This window comes from Cygnus olor, chromosome 5 (assembly GCF_009769625.2).
Source record: "Cygnus olor isolate bCygOlo1 chromosome 5, bCygOlo1.pri.v2, whole genome shotgun sequence".
In the NCBI taxonomy this organism is placed as follows: domain Eukaryota; kingdom Metazoa; phylum Chordata; class Aves; order Anseriformes; family Anatidae; genus Cygnus; species Cygnus olor.
In genome coordinates, this window is record NC_049173.1 from 55,432,379 (window position 1) to 55,454,001 (window position 21,623).

The window sequence follows — 21,623 nt, forward strand, 5'->3', positions numbered from 1 at the left end:
AAAATTTCTCCCATTATTTGGCTGCATGGTCACTTCTTGCAGGAACTTAATTTAGCAGAGATGTCTTGATTATTGTTTCTGTTTATATGTGCATGAGGACTATTTATTTATTTATTTATTTATTTATTTATTTATTTTGGTTGTAGCAGCCTAAGGAGTTAGGATTTTACCATACTTCAAGTAATGGGCTCTCTTCAGCCCTACTGACTGTGCTAGTTCTGAAGCCTGCTGAGATGCTGTACTATTATCAGGTGCATTGTGTTACTACCTACTAGTTTTGCTATGAACAGGGGAGGGACCTTGTCTTTCAGACAGTCGGCAGGTAGCACCCACAGCGAAGACAGATGTTTAGGCACGAGAAATGGAAACAAAAATGAATAAGTGCAGTCCTTACAACACATGCCACAGAAATGAGTAGCTGCTTTGTACCTTGAGCTGCATTTTAGCTGGCAAGCAGATGTTGGGGTCACTTTTTTCTTTATCTGATCAAAGAAGAAAGTAAATTTGTATTTGTCTGACTTATGCTTAGTTGCAGGTACACACATACATATGTTGAACATTGTAAGTGTTCTAATGCCTTGCAGCTTGCGTGCCCAGCTGCTGTGTAGATTTGTAGAACAAAAGACAAAATGTTTATTACAGCACATGTCACTTGTGGGTGGTTATTGGTAAGTTTTTCAAGGTAGGCTGATGTAATGCGATTCCCATTGTCCTCGGAGTAATCAGAATGGAAAAAGAAAGATGTTTAATGGACTGGGTTTTGTTCCTTGTATTTGAAATAAAAGGATACAAATGTTTGAAAGAATTGTGTTTAGGTAGACAACAGCACAGTGAAGTTGAACTTCAGTGTTTTTGGAGATTTGAAAGAAATTAACATTTTAACTTTTGGCTTGTATTGGATTTGCTGGTATAGGAGTAATACTTTGGAGTTGTAGGTGATCAGAGTCTTTGTGAAACGTGGGATTTTGCATTTTCTTTTGTAGAAAGTTTATCTGTTTTTTCAGCAAGATACCTTCACTGTTACAGATGATCCCTTTTCTATTCAGCATACCTTTTGTGCTACCTGATGGCAGTCTGATTTTGATCAGAGGCTTTGATATCAGTACATAATCTCTGCCATTGTACTAAGTCTTTAATGCCACGTAAGTGAAGATTTGCTATGCATGGTTTTGCTATGCAGCCTCTCAGTCTGTCCAAATTTAAAACCAGCTGCAGAAGGTAGCTGTGTGGTTTGTGAGTATGCATATGTAGCAGAGGACTAGATCTATACACTTGAGCGTGTAAGAGCATTTCTTGAAAATCTAGTGGTTGACAGTGCTTCAGAGCTTGGGATCTTGATCCTGTCACTTTTTAGTAACTAGGGGTACAAAAACAGTGCCTGTGGAAGCAACAGAGATATTTGCCTTGACAGCTGTAGCTTGCTCTAGTTTTTGCATCCTTATGGAACTGTGGTGACAACTGCAAGGTGAGTGTTTACTTCTGTTTGAAGTCAGATGCCTGTCTTGTTTCCGAGACACTGCTCCTGCTCAGTATGGCTTCATTGACAGTGGTGATAGTCTTGGGCACAGGCCTGCCGGTTTACCTGCAGAATTTAGCATAGCATTGCGAGTGCCTGCTGTCAGCCTGACTTGCTTTCCACCAGGGGAGCGTTAGAACAAGATCTCAATTTATTTTCTGCTGTTGTCCAAGCTGAGACACTTGGCTGCCCAACCAAAATAACAGTGTGTGTGCGTACCACTGTGCACGCAGACTCAGTGGTCAGGAACACTAAAAAGCCAAAAGCCAATGATCTGTGATTCATCACAGAACTTCTGTAGATGGAAAATCATGCAGTCAGCGTGGTAATGGGTAGAGATTGTTGGCTGTTGTTTCTGAATACATCCAGAAGTGGTTCTGAAAAGATGTTAAAACACAGTCTTGCCTGAAGCCATTTTGATTACTAAACATCATTAAATGTTCTGATATTCTGCTTGGCATAATGCTATTAAATGAGGAGGCTGCATGCACAAACACGTGCAAAGAGGCAAATGTGTGTAGAAGCTTCCTGAATTTAATTTCTAGTTGTTGACGTCAAATGGGCTGGACTTAGGACTTTCCTTGAATTTGTTTTGCTATTTAAAAAAGAAAAAAGGGGAAAACGAGTGCCTTGATCAGACTGACAGAACTTGCCAGAATCTTGTGTTCAATAACATCATTGAACAAGCCTGATTCTTGTTATGGCAGTGACTTTTCCAGCAGTTGAGAGAGCTGATGTTGCAGTGTCGCTGCAGCACGTGCCAGGTGAACGGTGACTCCATCCTTGAACTCCTGTGATTTTTGTGACCTTATCCCATTAAGCAGATGCACAAGTGTTTTGACTAGATGATAACCCCAAGTTTGTACATAATCGCAGGGATGCCATCTGTGCCTGCTGCCTTGCCCTGGGACATCTGTTCAGTAGCTCTAAGAGCATCTGCTGCAAGTGCTGGTGCTGCTCCTTGAAAGAGGCTGTGGGGCTTCATTTGGCACTTGATCAGGGATGACGGAAGTTGTAAAGTCAGAACGAAAACTCTGCTTTATTTATGTTTGGAAGTGATAAAGGGGAAGATTTCCTGAATGAAATGCAAAAAGTAGTCACGCCTTAGTTCTTAGAGCTCTTATTGAAGCACTTAATCAGGATTGCGCTTACCAGATGGTGCTCTGTCTTCATTGTGCAATGTTTTAGTGTCTCATGATAGGTGCTAGCGTCATAGGCATCAGAACAAAAAGTGCTGTACGCACTCTAAAGGTGTTCACAAGAACATGTATCCTGGAGCTGTACTCAGGGTTCTGTCTTGTTTGGAATCTGTGAGCCCTCCCTCCTTTGGCCACTTTGACACCCTGAGATCAGTAACATCTTTGAATGAAATGTCGTGTTCTTTTGTCACAGGTAAAACTCCCTGCTCTGGTAAATATGATGAATGCATGAATATGTTTCTTTAATGCAGATGATGGATTAAAACAACTCATAAAAAGACTTGGGGCTTTCAGCTTCAGGTTTCTTACATGTTTTTACTTAACATCGATGCTGACTTTTACGTTTTCTGGGGTCATGGCATCCACATCATCTGTTTCCAACTTACTGCGTACTTTTAGGAACCTGAAGCCTTTTTTCCTCATCTGGAAGTGAAATGAGCTGTCAAACACACAGGTAGATCTTTGCTATGATTGTGGAAAAATTAAAGAGAAAAAAAGAGTAAACATCAGTAAGTCAGGCATTATTTTCTCCTAAAAATAGCCAGGCATTATCTTCTCATAACAGTACCCTTATGTAAGGTACGTAGGGGTTGAAAAAATTGTCAAGAAGAATTGTAAAGCAACTTGAGTTGATTGTGGAATGATGTCCTTCTGTAAAGCACATTCCACGATCTTAAAATAACCCAGCTTTTTGATGTGCATAAAATTCATCTGAATTTAGAAACATGTTTTTTCTTTTTTCTCTTACACATCATGATTTGAATGAGAGGGACTGCTGACAGATATAGAGAAGGATTCCAATTCTATAATTGTGTAAAAGAAGCCAGTAGTAACCTACATGCTTAGCAAATATGGATATTATAGCAGTGGAATAGTTTCAGCCAAGGTCATATACTCCTCTGTATTGCTCTTCCATAAACAGTGTTTTTTCTCGATACATGTGTTCTGAGAATTTAATCTGTCAAAACAGATGTTTCTTTTTAAACAGACATGATCAAAAGTAATAAAATACAAAACATTGAGAAATAACAAATGAAACAAGAAACCATCCCTTTGTGCTAACAAGCTGACAAATAGGTGACTGTCGCACATGTCTCTTGGAAAAGGTCGCAATGAAGGCAGCAGGGAGGCTAACCATAGCAGGAAGTTGACACACAGAGATATCTTAGACCCATCCCAGACTTCATGCGGTTGTGATGCAGCAGCAGAACTGGTTGTAACACTCAGCAGTCTCCCTTGGGCTATTGATATGGATCTTATAGCAACATGGAAAGTTCACGCTTGTCTGCTGCTGATGTGTTTATTCAGGCAGTACAAGTGTGGAAGACCAGCATGATTTTTCCTAGACGCTTTCATCCTTTCAGGATCCCAGACTTGTTTGGTTCCTGCATTTTCTTCTTCCTGGTAAAATATTGGGAAGAACCTATAAGAAGGTGTGCATGTTAGAGACTAATTCATTTTCTTTCCTCTTGTATGGTAGCTTCTGTTCATGTCCCCCCTCCTCCCATTTACCTGTCAATTTACAGTAGATGAAAACTTGTGCAACAGCATGCCAAAAAGCTGAGATAGATTTTAAAGAGTAAAATAAAAAATCATTTTCTCACAGGTTGATGATTCCTTGCCTGAACTTGTGTTTTGCCACTCATTTGCTTTCCATTCCACTACTTGCAGATTAGAACTTGAACACAGAATAAGCACATTTACTTCAGCAGTGAGTGGCCTTTATGTTGTAGCTTTTCTCTAGAGTCTAGCTGGAGGAGGAAAGAAAAGATGTTTGCTATTGAGAAAGCTATTTGCAAATCAATTATGTTCATATGGTATATTCAGAGAATAGACAACCGCATCTTCTAAGATGTGAACGTGGTGATGTGTGTGTATAGTCAAGATGTTTGTGTGAATTTGTACATCTCCCCTCTCCTCATCCCCCAAATAAAATAATAAATAAATAAAGGAAATCAATGCAGGCATGCTGGCTTATGCTGCCTTGCACTATTTAAATACTAGAGAATACAAACGGGGCTATCCAGCCAATTTCTCCTGTTGGGGTTTTGTTGACTGTTGTTTGCTGATGTTTGAGTGTAACTGCTTCTGATTTGCACTTGTTGAAGGGAGGTGAAAAATAGGTGCAGAATTTGTTTGCTGTCATCTTCTTTTCACATAGCTGAAGAGGTAAAATATGGTGTTTTATACCACCCTGTGGCATTCAGCCACAGGTGTAGGTGTACATATATAGTAAGCACTGGCTACTGCAGTAAGCTTTAATCACTTCTGTCTTACATAAAATGAGTCCAGAGACTGACAACAAGCTCTGTGCATAAGCAACAAGCTGTTTTTAGTCCAGAAGTAACTACTGACACTAAAGCTTCTGAGATGGGAAACTATGTTGCTTTGCAGTTTCCTATATAGTTCACATGATAACGCATACATGATTAAGTACAGTGTCTGACTGACCTTTCCAGGGCTGGCATACTGCCTTTTTTATTAACAGATGAAGCGTTGTGTAGTAAATGATCAGCTCCGTGGCTATAAGGCAGTATGAAGAATGACTGCAGGAAGCCAAGTGCTTCCCATGACAGAAGCTTGTCTTGCTCTCAGGCTCTTACGCCTCTATTATCAGCCATGTAAACATATGTATTTATACTAATACTTTGTATGTGAGAAAGATGTTGTGTAGATCTTCTTTTGTCTTTTTTGATTTTTTTTAGTGTCTCGGTGTTGCTCATTTGAACAAGAGCAAAAGAAGTTCTTTTTAATGACTTCCATTTGTGCTTTGACAGCAGATGGCAATTAAGGAACATGTAACTTTTTAAGTATGACTTCACTGATGGTACTTGCCCTAGTACTTTCCTGGCTTGCAAAATACCAGAACCAGTATCTTCTGTATGTTGACTGAGCTTTTACGGAATATCAAGACAAAATAATAAAAACATCGTCTCCAAATTTCTATGAGTGTAATTTAGGTATTTTAAAGGTATTTAGGTGGTGGAGGTTATCAAGATTCTGCTCTTCTGTTTAGAGAAATCCTGTTCCTCTGCTCTCCTTATGCTTTTACGTGTATGAAACCAGCTAGTTCCTTCACAACACCGGCCTTTCCTATTTTTTCGTCCCTGTACTGAATATATTTTTGTACGTCTGCCTTGCTTTCATTCCATTTTAGTTTTGCCTTTATCTGCCTGTGACTGTTTTTACTTTGCACTTGGGTCTTTGATTCGGGTGACCTGATAATGCTCATGTTGTATGTGAAAAATCTTGCAATCTTCCGGCTGTCTGAACAGCAAGGCATTGTCAGGATGGAGGAGGGTTTGAGTTTTGCTTTGGGCCAAGCTTTGTCTTGATGTTCCCCTTCCCAGTCTGTTGTGATCTGTTGCATATGTCCCCAGCTACCATTTTATCTCAGAACCTAGTTCCTCCCAAAGATCTCCATTCTTCAGTTTTTGTGTTCTAAATAGCCTCCGCTTCACTGGTGAGAATCATTCTTGAAGTACACACACCTTGTGAAGAAATTCTTGTCCATACTGGCTATTAAGGTCTGTGAAAACAATAATTGACAACTGGGTGTTGATTATTTTGTGTTGTAGTATTTTTATATATGTATGTATTAATTTATTTTTTAAACCCCAAACTAGCATCCGTCTTGCAACCGCCATGTTAAATTGCTGTTGTCCAGTAGGGAAAAACATGACACTTTAGAGGCAGACAGGGGTAGGGGATAGCTGGAAAACCTAACATCTGTACTTAGTTGTAGAGGTTTCTCTGCTCTAAGAGAAGGTCTGTATAACCACCTTTGTATATCTAGGACTTCGTTTTGCAAGAAAAATGAGCACCTTGATTTCATAAGCTGTAAATTTTCTGTTATCTGAGGGTCAAGACAAGGCTTCGCTATTTCTGCTACCAATGTGTTGCCACCAGGGCAAAATTCACCCTAGAAAGACAGCTGCCTTCTCCCGCCAGCATGAGGCCAATTAATAACTTTACTTTGTTAACTCAACAGTACTGTCCAAGGGCTGTTCCCTTATGACAAGTGTGTGAAGGTTTTGATTGCTAATGCCAGGTGTTGAGACACCTGATCTATCCAGGAGGCTTTGTTCCCTTGTAAAGCTGAACAATTACAGCTGTAAAAATAAAATTGAGAAAATGAATTAAACACAATTGCATGTAGGGGAGTCCTAAAAGTAAACAATTTTTAAAGTAGATTTGCAAATAGTGAGTACAAATTCCACAATTACTTGATGCTTTCTTACCTTAATGGCTTTTTGTTTTTTTCATTGGTAATGATACATATGGTCCTTTATTTTTGCATTGCCTACAAATCCTGCATTCATACAGAATGTCTTGGTGAATAGAATAGGGATCATTTTCTTGTCATTGAACCTGTTCTGTGGATAAAAAGAGGACTTCAATTTCCAGGACAATCAAATGGTTTTGAACATGAGCTGTTTTCATGTAAATGGTATTGTGATTTTTATAATGCGCTGAATGCGTAGTACTTGTCTCTCTACTTCTTTTTAAAAAATGACCTAGTAAATCCATGCTGAGTAACGTCTTTAGATTGTGACCTTCCGTGTGGTGTTTGCTTAAGGAACTCTACGAACTAAGAAGAAAGTGACAGAAGCAATGAATAGACCAAAAATGGAACTAATTCTTCATGTTTTACCTACAGCTATTTTGAACTGGAGAGCAGTGGACTACGGGATGAGGTTAGGTATCACTACAGGTTTAATGGGAAGTCAAGAACAGAGGTGTTCCCCTACCGGCTGGCAGATGGACAGTGGCACAAGATTGCTGTATCACTTAGTGCATCTCACCTTCTGCTCCACGTGGACTGCAACAGGTAAGAAAACGTCTTCAGTAATTTAATTCTTTTAAAAATGCTCTCTATTTACAGGGCAAGACTAAAACTGCAAAAGGAGATTAAAAAATGCTTAATTAAAAAAGTGCAGCAGACTGTAATAGAATAAGAAAAGGAAAATAAAGCATTAAAATATTACATTACATTGTGATTATGAACAAACGTGGAAAAGGTTGATTGCTGACTGGGGAGTATTAAATGCATCTCTGTTGTTTAGGCACTTGCTGATGTTATGTTTGACTGTGATTACATTTAAGAGTGATAGATTGCTGTGCAGTCTGTTCTGTTCTGAACTGCTTCACTCAGCATACCTGTAAACTTGAAGAATAGATAGATGTGTCAGAGGCATTTTAATTTTATATTACATAATCAAGCAATGCACTTCTTGCTGATTTTTCCACCCACTGCCCTACTTGGAAAGTTCCAAGAAACCTGGCAGCTTCTTTTCACATGTATAGAACTGACGCTGCGTGTTTTTGGAGGGGTGTTCTGTCTGTCATTGAACTTTTTTTCCTTAAAAAGTTGCAAAGAGCACAAGAACAAGATGGCGGATTGTCAGGATTTCAAGGCATAAAAAGGCAATGACCCAGGAATCTCTCTTCTGTTGGGACGTGATCTCACAACGTATTGAAGACTGGCTTTTGCTAACTTAGTGGTTGATGAGGGAACTCAGAAAACTCGAAATTGGGACCTTCGCAAATAGTCTTAAGGAGTGAGGAAAATGAACTGTTACTTTCAGATATTTCTGCACTGAAACAAGTGTGAAAATATTTTTTGTATTTGGTGAGAGGATCAGTCTACTGTATGCGTTTTGGAATTGTTGGACTTAAATGGATAGGGTGATGGTAGCTGATATTTCTTCCTAAAGTCCTCATTTCAGGCAGGCAGAATAAAGTTACGGGACTTTTATGGCAGGACGTGCTAATTGGAACATTTGGCAAAGTTTTAAAACTGCCCAAAGTAGTTATGAAGTACTGTCTTAAAAGGAATGTTACAACCATTTTCTGCAACTGCATTAACTACTGACAGTAAAAACCTAATCTCAAGGAAGGTTGCTTATTGAATCTTTTTTGTTTGTACCCTAAAAACAATTATATGCCTAGTGCAGTTTCAATTTCATTCAGGCATGAAATTTATGATTTTTAAAGATTGTCTTCGTTTTGGTCTTCGGATTTGTTTATCTTACCATTATTTTTTTATTGGTTATAATTTCTATTTTCTTTTCTGTTTATTGACATATTGGGTTTTGGGACAGATTCCTCATCTCCTATGTTTTATTTATTGTTTGTGTATATATATATATATATATATATAAAAGATATATTTATGAACAGCAAATGTGTTATAGGAAGACCTGCTTAGATTTTTTTTTTTTTTCTGACTGCCTTCTTGCATGTGATGTTAAAGGAAGATGACATAAAATGCCTGTCTGGTACAGAAGTCTATCCAGGGACAAGAGAGCTGCATAGTGTCGTGGTTGATGTTCTTTACAGTAACAAGAAGCAATAGATAAATACAATTACAGAATAAGCTGTGCTGTCATATGAGGTGATAAATATGTATAGATGTCTCTGTCAGGTAGCCCTAAAGAGGGCTGATGGATCTAAGAGTGTCCCCTTGGCTGCTCCCAGCATAGCTCCATACCTAAATATCTATTTGGCCGTGCATTTGTGGCAGTTTATGACAACTCCTGCATAAAGTAATAGGAATAGTTTTGAAAGCAAGACTTGTATACAAATCATAGTAAAAATTTAAATGGTGAGGGAAAAAGAAAAAAGAGGTTTTTAAGTTCCTGACTCAGCTGTGTCATTTCTGTTCAGTTAATTAGAGACTTTTTTGAATGTTGGTGTTGTGGTTTGTTTTTTATTTTAGCCCCCTACATCTTTGCACTCAAAGGAGGAGTCAACATATTTTTTATCTTTGCACTGGCATTTCTGGTTGACACTACAATAAATGTCAAAAGATGTGAAAATGAAATGCTTGGTCTAAAGAAGGGCAAGCCAATGAAGCATATTTCTGAGCCACTAACAAAACCCCTAAGTCTTCCTAAAATTAGAGTTAAGAAAACTGCAGCTGAAAGTATGCACAGAATCCAGTGTTAAGGACTGTAGACTTTATATGTAAATGTCACCCTTTTAGGCTGTGCGCAGATGCCTAACGAGAAGCGATGCTTTTGCAGACTTAACAAGTAAGTCGCAGGGAAGGAGAATACAACTGCATTCAATAGATTCACCTGTCCAACCTCCTGCAGATATTCGGGTTTTGCTTCTCTTTTGGAGAGTTCATCGGAACAAAAACTAGCTTCAAGTGTACCTGTGTAGTGAAAGGGGTTCTGCACTTCCGTCTTACTGTTTCCCCACCCTTGTTTAAGGGGTGGGGTGGGGTGTGGGGATAAAAATGATGAAAAAATCACAGAGAATCACAGAATGGTTGAGATTGGAAGGGACCTCCAGAGATCATCTAGTCCAACTCCCCTGCTCAAGCAGGGTCGCCTAGAACATGTTACACAGGATTGCATTCAGGCAGGTTTTGATTATTTTCGGAGAAGGAGACTCCACAGCCTCTCTGGGCAGCCTGTTCCAGTGCTCTGTCACCTGAACTGTAAACAAGTTCTTTCTCATATGGTGATGAAACCTCCAGTGGTTCAGTTTATACCCATTACCCCTTGTCCTATCACTAGCTACCACTAAGAAGAGTTTGGCTCATCATCTTTACATTGTCCCCTCAGGTATTTGTAGAGGTTGATAAGATCCCCTCTGAATCTCCTCCTCTCTAGGCTAAACAGGCCCAGCTCGCTTAGTCTTTCCTCATAAGACAGATGCTCCAATCCCTTCATCATCTTCATGGCTCTATGCTGGACCCTGTCTAGAAGTTCTGTGTCCACCCTTTGGATTCCTATGGGATTTCTTTAAGGGGGTTGCAACTTTGCATCCTTACAAATGTGCATGAATTTGTATAAACGTGTTACTCCTTTTGTTTTCGGCTGCAGTAATATACTATATGTTTGAAAGACTATTCTGGATAAGTGACTTGTGAATATGGTGTTATTAAAGTTAGCCTGCATGTGAAATTGCACTGAAAGTATTTGCATTGGGAAAAATATCCAGACATAACATAATTTTGCTACAGGATTTACATCGATACCCAAATCCAGCCTCTGGCTTCTAAAAACTGCAGTGCATCGGAAAGCAATTGGATATGAATCTTTTAAGTTGTAAAGAGAGTCAAATCTACTTGTATTCTTCCCAGTCTTACCACCCGCATTAATCTGGTTTGTAAAATTGCTTTGATATTTGGTACTTGATTGTCTTTTGGATTCAATTCAAAGTTTTTTCTGTTTTTCACACCTAGATAGGTTAGGGTAGGCTACCTGAGAACTGGTAAAAGCCTTTAGTGCTTTTAAGAGTCATTTTTAAAACTGTATAATTGCCTCTATTCTAATGATACGTAACATGGTGGGGGAGGCATATGTATCAAAGGAGGTATATCTGCACAAGTACAAAAGTGTCCTTTTAAAATCAGCTCCTACTGTGCCTTACGTGCTGCTTTTGGTGCTCTTTGATGAACAGGGAGTAAGAATTGTTGCTAAGTTTGATGCTCAAGCTTAGAGCTGCTGGCACAGGAAAATGCTTGAGAGTCCAGGCTAAAAACCCACTGAAAATCACTGGACTCTTTTTTCACTGACATTGAGAGCCGTTGCATCGGATCTAGGAGGTAGCCTCTAGCCAGGGATACAGTTCAGACTTTTGGCATAAGCAGTGGGTGTATATGCACACCTGTAACATTTTGGTAAGGTTCAGAAAGCTTAGAAAAAATGAAAAGACTATATTCATTATGAACGTCCAACTGATGCACAAATAAAACCTATGCTGAAAGCAACACGGAAATGAATTTCACTGCTGTTGCTTTCCTTCCTGATGTTACACCTTCAGCGCTAAGTCCATTAGTGGTATGCAACTCTTGTTTTGAAACATTGGTTATGCTTTGGATCTGTGCTTTCTTACTGCAGAGAAAAGGGAGTTGTCACGGGCTGTCTTTCTGGTGAACACTTAGGCTGATCTAGAGCAACTGTCAGAGGGTCCTGTGGTCCTAAAGGGTTATTGTGTTGTGAAATAGGCTCTGTCAAGCACCTTCCCAGATTTGTTCTCTTTGGGGAGCAGAGGTAAGGATCCTGCTGTGCATAGCTGCATTGTCAGGAGGTTTTCAGCCCCAGGAGATTGTCAAGGCCTATTTTAAGTTGGCATTTGTTTTCAGTTTGATGGGAATTAGTTTCAGCTGTAGAAGGTGTGTAATGTTGCCCAAGAGTGAGGGAATAGCATCGGGGCTACAATGTAAGAGGTGGTGGGAACTGTATTAAAATGCATTTATTGATAATTTATTAAAGAAATATAAATTCCAAATAGTTCTCAAGGTATCTAATTCATCTGGGGAGGTGATCTGAAGGCTGCTTGCTTTTTATTTTTATTTTTGCTGTATTTCTTGTCAACCATATTGCTGCAAAGGTATGCACCTGTCCAAAGAGCATAAGTATTTCTTTCCTTGAACTCTGTCTGCAGGCATAAAAGGTAGAAGGCAATTTGATGCAAAAATAAATGCTTTCCAGTAAAAATATGTGCTAAAGTGCATTTTATTATGAATACAGCCTGTAGTTTTGATGGATACTCGTAGCTGTTTGATGGGAGGAGTTGGTAAGTGTATAAGAGAATAGATTATAAAACTGGAGCAGGCTAGGAAGTAGTCTTCCTCTGAAAAACATATTGTTGTCTTTTATATTTCTTCTGTTAGAACAGGGCATTAAGGAATAAAAAATGCATGAGCAGTGAGAACTTTTTAATTGGAAAAATAAATAAATTAAAGCAATGTTGTCCAACTATGGGAACCCAATACCTCTGAGTCCTTATAAATAAAATCTTCCAGCTGCCAGTGTGACGTTTTTAACTTCTCTAGATAAACTCCAGTGACTTTGATTAAAGCATAATAAATAAAAGAACATTTAAAGTGATCCCTTTGAAAGAGATTCACCACATTACTTACTGTAAAACACTTGCTGTTGAAAGAGGAGATGGCAAGGTGGTAGTGTTATGGAGTCGGGTAATTTATTCTCAAAACAGTTGAATATGATCTTGTGACCGAGATTGCTTCTCTGCTCTATGCTGTAGCAAAAACTGTCACAGAACTGGTTACTTAGGTAGAGTACTATAATTGTGCATTACAGGTGCACCCAACAGCTGATTTGTGGTATTCTGGATTGGAAGTTAATTTTCACCTACTGATTGTCCCTCTTGTTTGACAGAAAGGCAATAAACTCTTTAGCATAAGAGAGATCTCCATCTGGCTTATCACGTCAGCTGCTGTCAGGCCTGTATCATTATAGTTATTGTAGTTAAGCTGCAAGGAAGTGTTCAAGATGCATTCAGTGTGACTCAAGAGAAGATGTTTTCAAAAACAAGGAAAAAAGTTTTTTTTTAATTATTTTAATTATTTAATTTTAATTATTTTTTAATAGCCAGGGTTTTTCATTAGATAGCCAACACAGCAGAATGGTAGTATGGATGTGATTGAAGACTGAAAAATGTTCTCTCTTAACCCGGTCTCTGTTTATGACAAATTCTTTTTAAATCCTAGATGAATCAGGAAAAATTCATTTTTATTTGTGTACACTGCATTGATAGAATGGCAAGAAGATCATGAGCATGCAAGTGCTGAAAATGTACTGTAGAAAACAAAAACAAATTATAATCTGTGGCTGTGCCCGGCTGTCTTAGATCCTTTGCCTTCCCCTAGAAGAAGCAGATAACACGTGGAATTGGTACGAGCAGTGTCATCAGCTGGCTACCGTATGCGGGGCACTGTGCTGCAGCAGAGGGGCCTTACATAGCTCCCTGTAGCTCCTGTTGGGAGCAGAGAATGTAGCTGCTTTGGTTGCGTGAAGGAGTTTATCCAGGTCCTGCTGATGTTGGTTATTGAAGAGGCTCCAGGGTTCAGTTAAGGGCCTAAAATGGGACCTTGTGTCAGTCCCCAGAGTCTGACAGTTTGGTGGAGCCAGTGTTTGGTAGCTGCAGAGCCCAGCTGCTGCTGAATACTTAACAGTGTTTCTAATTGCTTTTTTACATTTAGATTTGGGGCTTGTGGTGCTATCCAGTGAAAATGTTGACAGACAGGTTCACGACTTCAACAGGGTAGGAATGATGTGTTATGCTTTGCTATTGGCATCTTGCATTCATCATATTTATGTGCTGTGGGTGTGTCAGAGGATGGAGAAGGGCGGAGGAAATCATTCTAAATCAGAACTGGCAAGCTTCAGTTGAGTTTGTCATTTCCTAAACCATGTGAATAGGTGTATTATCCCGTTCTCTCTCTCTTTGTTTTTGGTTGTTTGTCCAACATACTTTATTTATTTTTAACATCAAAGCAATAATCCCTTAAATTGGGGGTGATTAATTACAAGAGCAGTCCCTGAAAAATTTAGCATGCATGTATGCAGAGAAATGTATGTGGAGCTTTGTTTCTGCAGATATTTTTTTTCAGGGCAAATCTCCTATTACTTGACTCTATTTTCTGTTCATTTGTCGGAGTGCTAATGGGGTCATATGGACAGAAAGATCATCATGATTTGAGAATCAACCACATAAAGAAAATATTTTGGGTTTTCCCTTTCAGATTATAGAAATGATTGTCTTTCACCAACCGGGCAGATCAACTGAGATCCAAAACATAAATGAACTCTCCCTTGTGAAATGATTAGCTAAACTCTGGAGTTCACAACTGGAAGTCACAGAGGATAACACTGGAGCTGAATTGAAAAATGGTTGTGTAATTTCAGTAAAATACTTTTATAAAAAGCGTTGGACCTGGGCCAAATTGCAGATGAGAACCCCTCTGAACTCTTCAGAAGTTGTCTTGAGATCTGAGTCTCCGTATAGCAAATAATCCAGTCTGAGCACTGTGGGGTGTGAGAGAATGACTGAGAAAACAGCGGTGAGGCTGCTCAAGTCTGTGAAACTAACCCAGAGTTTTCTGAAGTGTTTTAGTTCTTGGGGAAACTTTCTTTGACAATTTGAAACAGGAATAATTCCCAAAAGGTAATTGTTTTTGGAAATCTAAACTTGTCAAAATCCTCAAGTTGCTGCAGCAAGGTGGAGGCTGCTTGAATCGGTTGCTGCTACCCAAAATCTGACGTTTCCCATTGCCGTACTACTTGGTGACCAAGCAAACCAGCAGTGGTGTAGGAGCGGTCACCTTTGTTCCCCAGCTGCAGGGAGCTGGGAGGCAGTGGGGTGCTTGGAGGTGGAAGGTGGCAAGGCTTGGAGATGCCGTGTGTGTGGCCATCGTGGCTCTGGGTGTGAGGTGGTAGCAAGGACATTGGTGCAGTGGTGGTACGCTGTCCTCTCGTGCTTCGCATCACACACACAGCCACTCAGCATATTTGCAGACTTCGCTGTATGTGGGAGAGCTGTGTCCAGGCCCCCAGTATGTTTAAATGGTCTTGGTGAGTCCAAGGGGCGCAAGTGGGCTCAGCACTGAGTGCGGGGGCAACTGAGTGCCTGGTTCTGCGCTGTGAGGTGAGAGCTGCTTTGTAGATATGCTGACTGAGAGAATGGCACAGGCAGTCCAGCCTCATGTTTCAGTACTTCATGGGTAAGTGTTTAGTGAGCTGTGTCTTCTTCTTTCTTCTTCTTTTTTTTTTTTAATAAAACATCAGATGTTGGCTACTGTTTTAGTTTTTTAATAATATGAAGAACTGCTGTTAGTATCAATGCAATGATACTCGAAGGAGCAGTGAGGTGAAAGCTGGTAGCTTGATCCTCAGCACTGCAGTAAGGTAACATGCTCTTTCTAGTTCTATGGCTTGTTTTCATATCTCAGTCCAGTCTCTAATGAAAGAATCAATAGAAGCTGCGTTACATAATTGTGCTGCAATTCTAGCGGCATTCCCTTCAGTAGGACAAAAATGAAAGCAAATAACTGTGTCAACTAATGCAACTAAAAGAAATTCTTCAGCCCCAGATGACTCTTTCTGTGTCACGCCAGCCACTTACCTTAAGCTTGACTAAAGGATGTGCTGTGCAGTGTCCCTGGGGTGAAATTCTTGCCCCATTGAAGTCTGCAGTGCAAACTCTCATCGAGTTCAGCTGAGCCGTGCATTCAGCTTTAGAGCATGTCAGATGCTGAGAGAAATGAGCTCCAAACCCGAATGTTGTCCCTGGAGAGTGCTTTTCTGTCTGTCTGCCTGGCAGTTTCCATCAAAACTTAATTTTAGAACCAATATAATGGCTTGTTCTGTGTTTACTGTATGTTTCATGCACTTCCTCAGTCATGGCCAATTAGTTATTATGGGGAGAGAGTAATGTTATCTTTCAAACCACCGAGGCTAAAATGGGCAGTTGAAAAATACCATGGGAGAATGGAGATGAGGGTTATCTGATGAACCTGCAGTAAGAACTGGGGAATGTGGAATGAATCGGACCTCTGTGGGGTTACCGAAATGGCGGCTAATGGGGAGTACTGGCAGCTCTGGGGAGAGCCACGTGCCATTGCACAGTGCTGAGACAAAACTAATGAGAGGGCTCTGGTGGGAGCGTGGAAGCGAAGGCAGAGCGTTAACAAGCAAAACTTGCGGTCCTCAGCCTGTAGTTACCTTCAGTCGTGAACAGAAATTGGCTATGGAATATGGCTGAGATTATTTTATGATGATGTACAAATCATTTAGTGATGACATATACCCCTTGACGAGATGATCCTGTGACAAGGTACTCTGCAAGGCAATTAATTCTCAGCAGACTATTCTTTTGGGGGTAGGGAGGGGGGGAAGAAGCTGTTTAGTAGAAACGTTGCTTGTGGCTGGCTTATTTTTAAATTTACTTTTTGTACCTGTGCAGAAAGGACTTGAATCTTCTTGCAGTCGTATCTGTCTTACCATACTAGATAAAGTGACTTGGGTGTTGAGAATGAAACAGAAAAGAGGACTTTTGTGAAGAAGGGTTGTTTCTAGGCAGTAAACTTAGTGTGCTTTAGTTTCTGTTCTAAGTGCCAGCTGTGGAGGCCTGTGTGCTGCAGATCTCGGGCCAGGGACCAGCATGTCCTTGTATAATTTATGTAGATGTAATGGAAGCAAAATTTCTGCACTGCCAGTTCTCACTTAAAAAATGTTTTATGAAAAACACCAACAGTAATCTTAACTTTTCCATGACAAAAACGAGATGAAATAAGCCCTGTAACCATGATTTTACCTCTTTGTTCTGGTAGAATTTTATATATGGGTTAATTTTGCTGCGAGATCTGAAGTACCAGTGTCGCTTTGTGCCATTATGATGATGAATGTTTCTACCCTATTGCTTTTTGATACAAGATAGGCTTAATTATTTACTACTTGTTTCATAGATACTTCAATGTAGTTTTTTTTTTTAATCTTGTATGTATCTCACTTTAAGATCTTCTTGTTCAGTTTGTGGGGAGAAGAGCTTTTCTTAATATCATCACTTGGAAGAACTGATTGAATTCATTTCTCCCTCTTTCCAGAATCTTTTTTAAATGCTTAGTCTTCTGTTACTGATACTTGGCAGCTGGGATGTGTATGAGCTTTTGGTACGATGTTTAGTAGGGTAACAAGTGAGAGTGCTGTGCCTTCTTTTTAACAGCCTGCTTTAATCAGTGTTGTGGTTTAGAAGCTGATTCAAAACTTGCTGATGTTAAAAGGTGTCTTTTAGTGACCCTATGAGTTTGTCTTCTATTTATTATAAGTAGAGTTGTCTCCTTGTGTGTAGTGGATGTTTGTGCACATCATATAAACCCCCTATTGCTACATGTTTTATGCTCTGGTACTCAAATAGCGATAGTTGCTCACAAGTGGTAAAACAACTGCCAAAATATCTTTGGTAAGTTAGATATTTATTTGAGAGGTGGTATTTGAGCTGTGCGTCCCTTGACTCTCTATTGAGATGTTTAAAGATAAGTAAACTAAACTGAATTTGTGGGTGGTGGGTCTTGATTTTTTTTGAAGAAAAGTCTGTGCGTGTAGATGACATCTCTTTCAGCATTCACAGTATTTTTTTTTTCCTTTGGACCCAAACACTACCTTATGCTCTGCTGTGGCCAAGCAGGTTGAATATGGTAAAGTCAGCATCTTCACCAGAAACAGAGGCAACTGCATTTCTCTTACGCTTCTGCTACCTGCAAATTATGTGCAAATTTTTTGGGCAAAACCAAGATCATGAGCCACATGCTGTTGGCCTCAGGTGTAACAGGTCAAGATGGACTTCAAGGAAAGACATAAAAAAAGAAAAAGGTTGCCAAATCTGAAATGTGCAATAACCATCTGGGTATCAAGTTAACGGGTTTTATACTGAGAACCCAGTATTTTTATCGGGGGGGGGTGCGAGGGGAATGGGGTGGGGAAGGAAAGTGCAAAGTGTTCTGAATACATCATATGTAAGACACAGTTGACCTCATAGTTTGCCCTATTTTTTTTCCCCACAACTCTTGAAAATCCTAATCCAATGGCCAAATTACTATTTCCAACTAGAGTAAACTTTCTGGGGAATGGAGGTACTTGCCATCTCAGTGTAGGATCTGTTTCCTTATATGTTGTAGGCATTGGCATATTTTTGCCTCACTATGTTTGATTTTGGTTATTTTCTGGATTTCTCATACTTTCAGGAGTGCTTGTTCATTATATGAAGACAGGCAAGCACCATAGCCTTGTAGGCAGGCTGTTAACCTGGTACTGAGGCACTCCGAATACTGTTACCGTCAGGAACTAATTGTATCTTTTTTTTCCTATCTTCAAATTAAAGTTAATAATACTGACCTCATTTGTAAAGATGTCTGAATTCACCTCAGGATTTCTAGATGTATGATATGCTACTGAGTGTTCTGAGGAAGACTGATTTCTGTCCTTCATGTGGCCAATGCTGTGTAACTTAATGGGTCCACTCCTCTACTTTGAATCAGTAACAGCGATCCGTTTTAGTTTAATGTGAAAAATCATTAATAGTTTTGTAGAAAACTGCAAAGCCTATTTTATTTATTTATTTATCTTAAAGAAAGCTTCATGTAGACAGATAACATTTACCTGTGGAGATTGTGTGGAGAAGGACCGCCCGAAACCTGACAGCAAAATGTGTGCTTCTAACCATCTTTCCTTTCATTTTTTTCATTTCTTCCTGTTGCTGGAGGATCTTAAAAGTTAATTTGCATCTCTTGAATGAAAAAAGAGGTTACTTACAGAGGTTTAATTACATACTTTTTTGTTTTTCAGTTTAGATTTTGTAGTCAAAATAATAAAACTGAGACGTACATTCACTTATCTCAGTGATTATATAGGAAAATCAGTGAAATCATTTGGGTGCCATAGAATTTGAGAAGAACTCAAAAACTGAGCATGAGCTCTTTAGTCTTTTACCTCACATATACTGTTACTGGACAGCTATTTTTTTCTACCAGAGCTGGAAAGTAACTTTTGATTAACTAGTTTGCAGTTACTATAGTATGTTCAAAATTTAATAACAAAAGGCTTCCCTCAAAACCTGATATTTTAATCTAAATTGCTTTTCCCTGTTAAGTGTTTTGAACTCCTATCTTATGACAGAAGAGAGAGCACGAAAAATCAAAATTTCCCTCAGGAAAATTATTTTTCTGAAATACAGTGCTGGAAAGTGAATGAATAATTTAGTTAAAGTTGCTCTAGAGCTGAATACTTGTCAAATAGTGCATCCTGTCTGTAAACACTATTAAAAAAAAGTCATGTTGGTGTTGACACATTTTCACTGGGAAATATATAAGAAAATGAAATGAAAATATCTGATATCCTCGTATTTCTTTTCAAGACTTAGACTAACGCCAGTGTTGTCTGTTAAAGCTAGGTACTGATGTATCATCAGTTTCTCCATGCAGCTGGGATCCAGGAAACACGTTGGACAAAGTTTTAGAAGTGGCTGGTTATTTCATGCAGTGGGCTGTGTTAGGAGGTATGACGCTTGCGCTGTCAGATGTATGGAATTTTTGCAGCTTCAGCTGGAGATCATAGCAAGGATCTAGGTGGTCCGCATCTCTGTGAATTACCTCTGGAGGAAAAAAACTAGTGCAAAACATGGGGGAACCTCCCCATCTCCCAATTTATTTCTGTTTATTAAATTGAGAAAGTTTAGAGCGCTATAACAGTGCGTTGTTGTATGTGACTTACCCCTACCTTCTGGGTTATTTAAAGGATCTGAGGATACAGTTGGATCTATATAGGTTGAGGGAATGTCAGTTTTGTTGAGGATCAGGTTCTGAATTGCAAAAATGTGCTTCAGTGACTCACCCTGATGTCAGAATGTGCTCCTGTGCAGGGGCTTGCAGAGGCTGATTAACGTACAGTAAGATGAATCATACCCTAGAAACAGTTATGTCTCTTCATTAACGAAAGTGAGTCTAGAGGATGAGCTCCACTGCAGGTGTAAACTTCTGCAGCATCTAAAATGGGGTGTGATTAATTCAACACCTGGTTGCTACATAAATATTGATAGCTTTATGTGAGTAAATCAAATATATAAGCCTGTTCTTTGATTAGTGGAGACCAGAGGCTGGGAAATGAGGTTCCTGCCATGCCTCAGTCACCGCAACATTAGACTGCAACTATTAGTTTCTTAACGATACCCCTAATAGAAGACATCTCTTGGGCTTGAATCTAGCCTACAAATTGGATAATGCATATTTGTATTTGAGCAACCTACTCATGCTTTAGACCTGAAAGAATTTGGAAATTCCATGATTTGCGAAGCTAGTTCGCAAGCAAATGTTGAAATTAGAATCTATTTTATGTTCAGCAGTTGCATTTCTTGATCAGCCTATGTTGATTTATGCATTCTAATGCAAACAGACACAAAGTTTATTTTCTTGTTCCACTAAATATTTCAGCTATTTCTAAAATGCTTCTGGCATGGCAAATATTATATGTATAAAGTAGATACTCCACCTCAAAAGTGGACATACTCACCCAAGTGTGAACTTTCACTTGTTAAAGTTGCACGTAAGAAACCTACTTTAATACATGAGAAAACTGTCTTTTTTTTTCTTTTTTTCTCCCCAGAAGAAACATGGCCTAGTGTGTGAGATGCTCCGTCTAATGTCTGAGATCTTGAGCAGTGTCCCTCTCTGACTCAGTCTTTGTGATCTTGGTTAATCAGTTGGTCTTTCTGTCTATCAGTCTGCACACATGTAGAATGAGGGTAACAGAGTTCCCCTATTCTATATATATATAAAGAATCATTTTAAATCGAACGGAAGGTAACTGTCTCCTTGCTTGATTTTTAGAGGGTCTTCCTATATGCAGCGAAAGGTTTGTGTCTGTGTATTTATTTCCATGCAGATATTTTAGATATGCTTCCCTTCAGGAACCCACTGATTCTTTTCCAGATATTCTTTCTGTATTACTGTATTCATTATGTCACAGATGGCTCTTAGGAATGCGTCTTTGAAAAACGTGTTTCTGAGGATTCCGTAAGAGTACTTCATAAATCAAACTGCAGATAGAGTAGATATATAAATTAAAACAAACAAACAAAAAAGCAAAACAAACAAACAGAAAACAACAACAACAAAAGACCACAAGGATATCATGGGTCTTTGTCAATTAGTTTTTTTTCTTATTATGTTTAGCTAAGAGGGTCAGCGGTTAGTAAATATATACTGAGCATGGGCATTTCAAGAAAGGAATGGTTTACAGTTGTATTCTTCTGTGTCTATGGTTTAGCTCCTTTGAAATACATTGACATAAAGTAGGGACAAAGCAAACTCACTCTTGGAAAGTGAATGCAGTAGTCATAAATCTGAAAGTCTAAAGCTTCTATTAACCTAGAGACCTGGGTCTCCTGATGCTGGAGGGTCTGTTCAGTGTGCAGTAATTTGAGAGACCACAGTTCCCTGGATTTTTTTAACTAAAAAAACCTGTTTTTGTGAAGTGTATTGCATATTTCTCCATGTGAGTATCAAAGCCAAGCATATTGGGAACTGATATCTCAGGAGCTCTAGACCAGTACTTAATAAACTGGAAGTGTAGTAGGTACAGTTCAGCTACTTT

General features: G+C 39.2%; 1 protein-coding gene across 4 annotated transcripts in view; it reads left to right on the plus strand.

The window, feature by feature from the left end:
* Nucleotides 1–21,623, plus strand: part of NELL1 (neural EGFL like 1) — a 296,982-nt gene that overhangs the window by 31,911 nt on the left and 243,448 nt on the right. For all 4 annotated transcript variants that reach the window (XM_040559538.1, XM_040559541.1, XM_040559537.1 and 1 more), the window contains exon 4: nucleotides 7,376–7,546. In XM_040559538.1, the coding sequence (XP_040415472.1) occupies nucleotides 7,376–7,546 (171 nt within the window). The remainder of the gene's footprint in view (nucleotides 1–7,375; nucleotides 7,547–21,623) is intronic.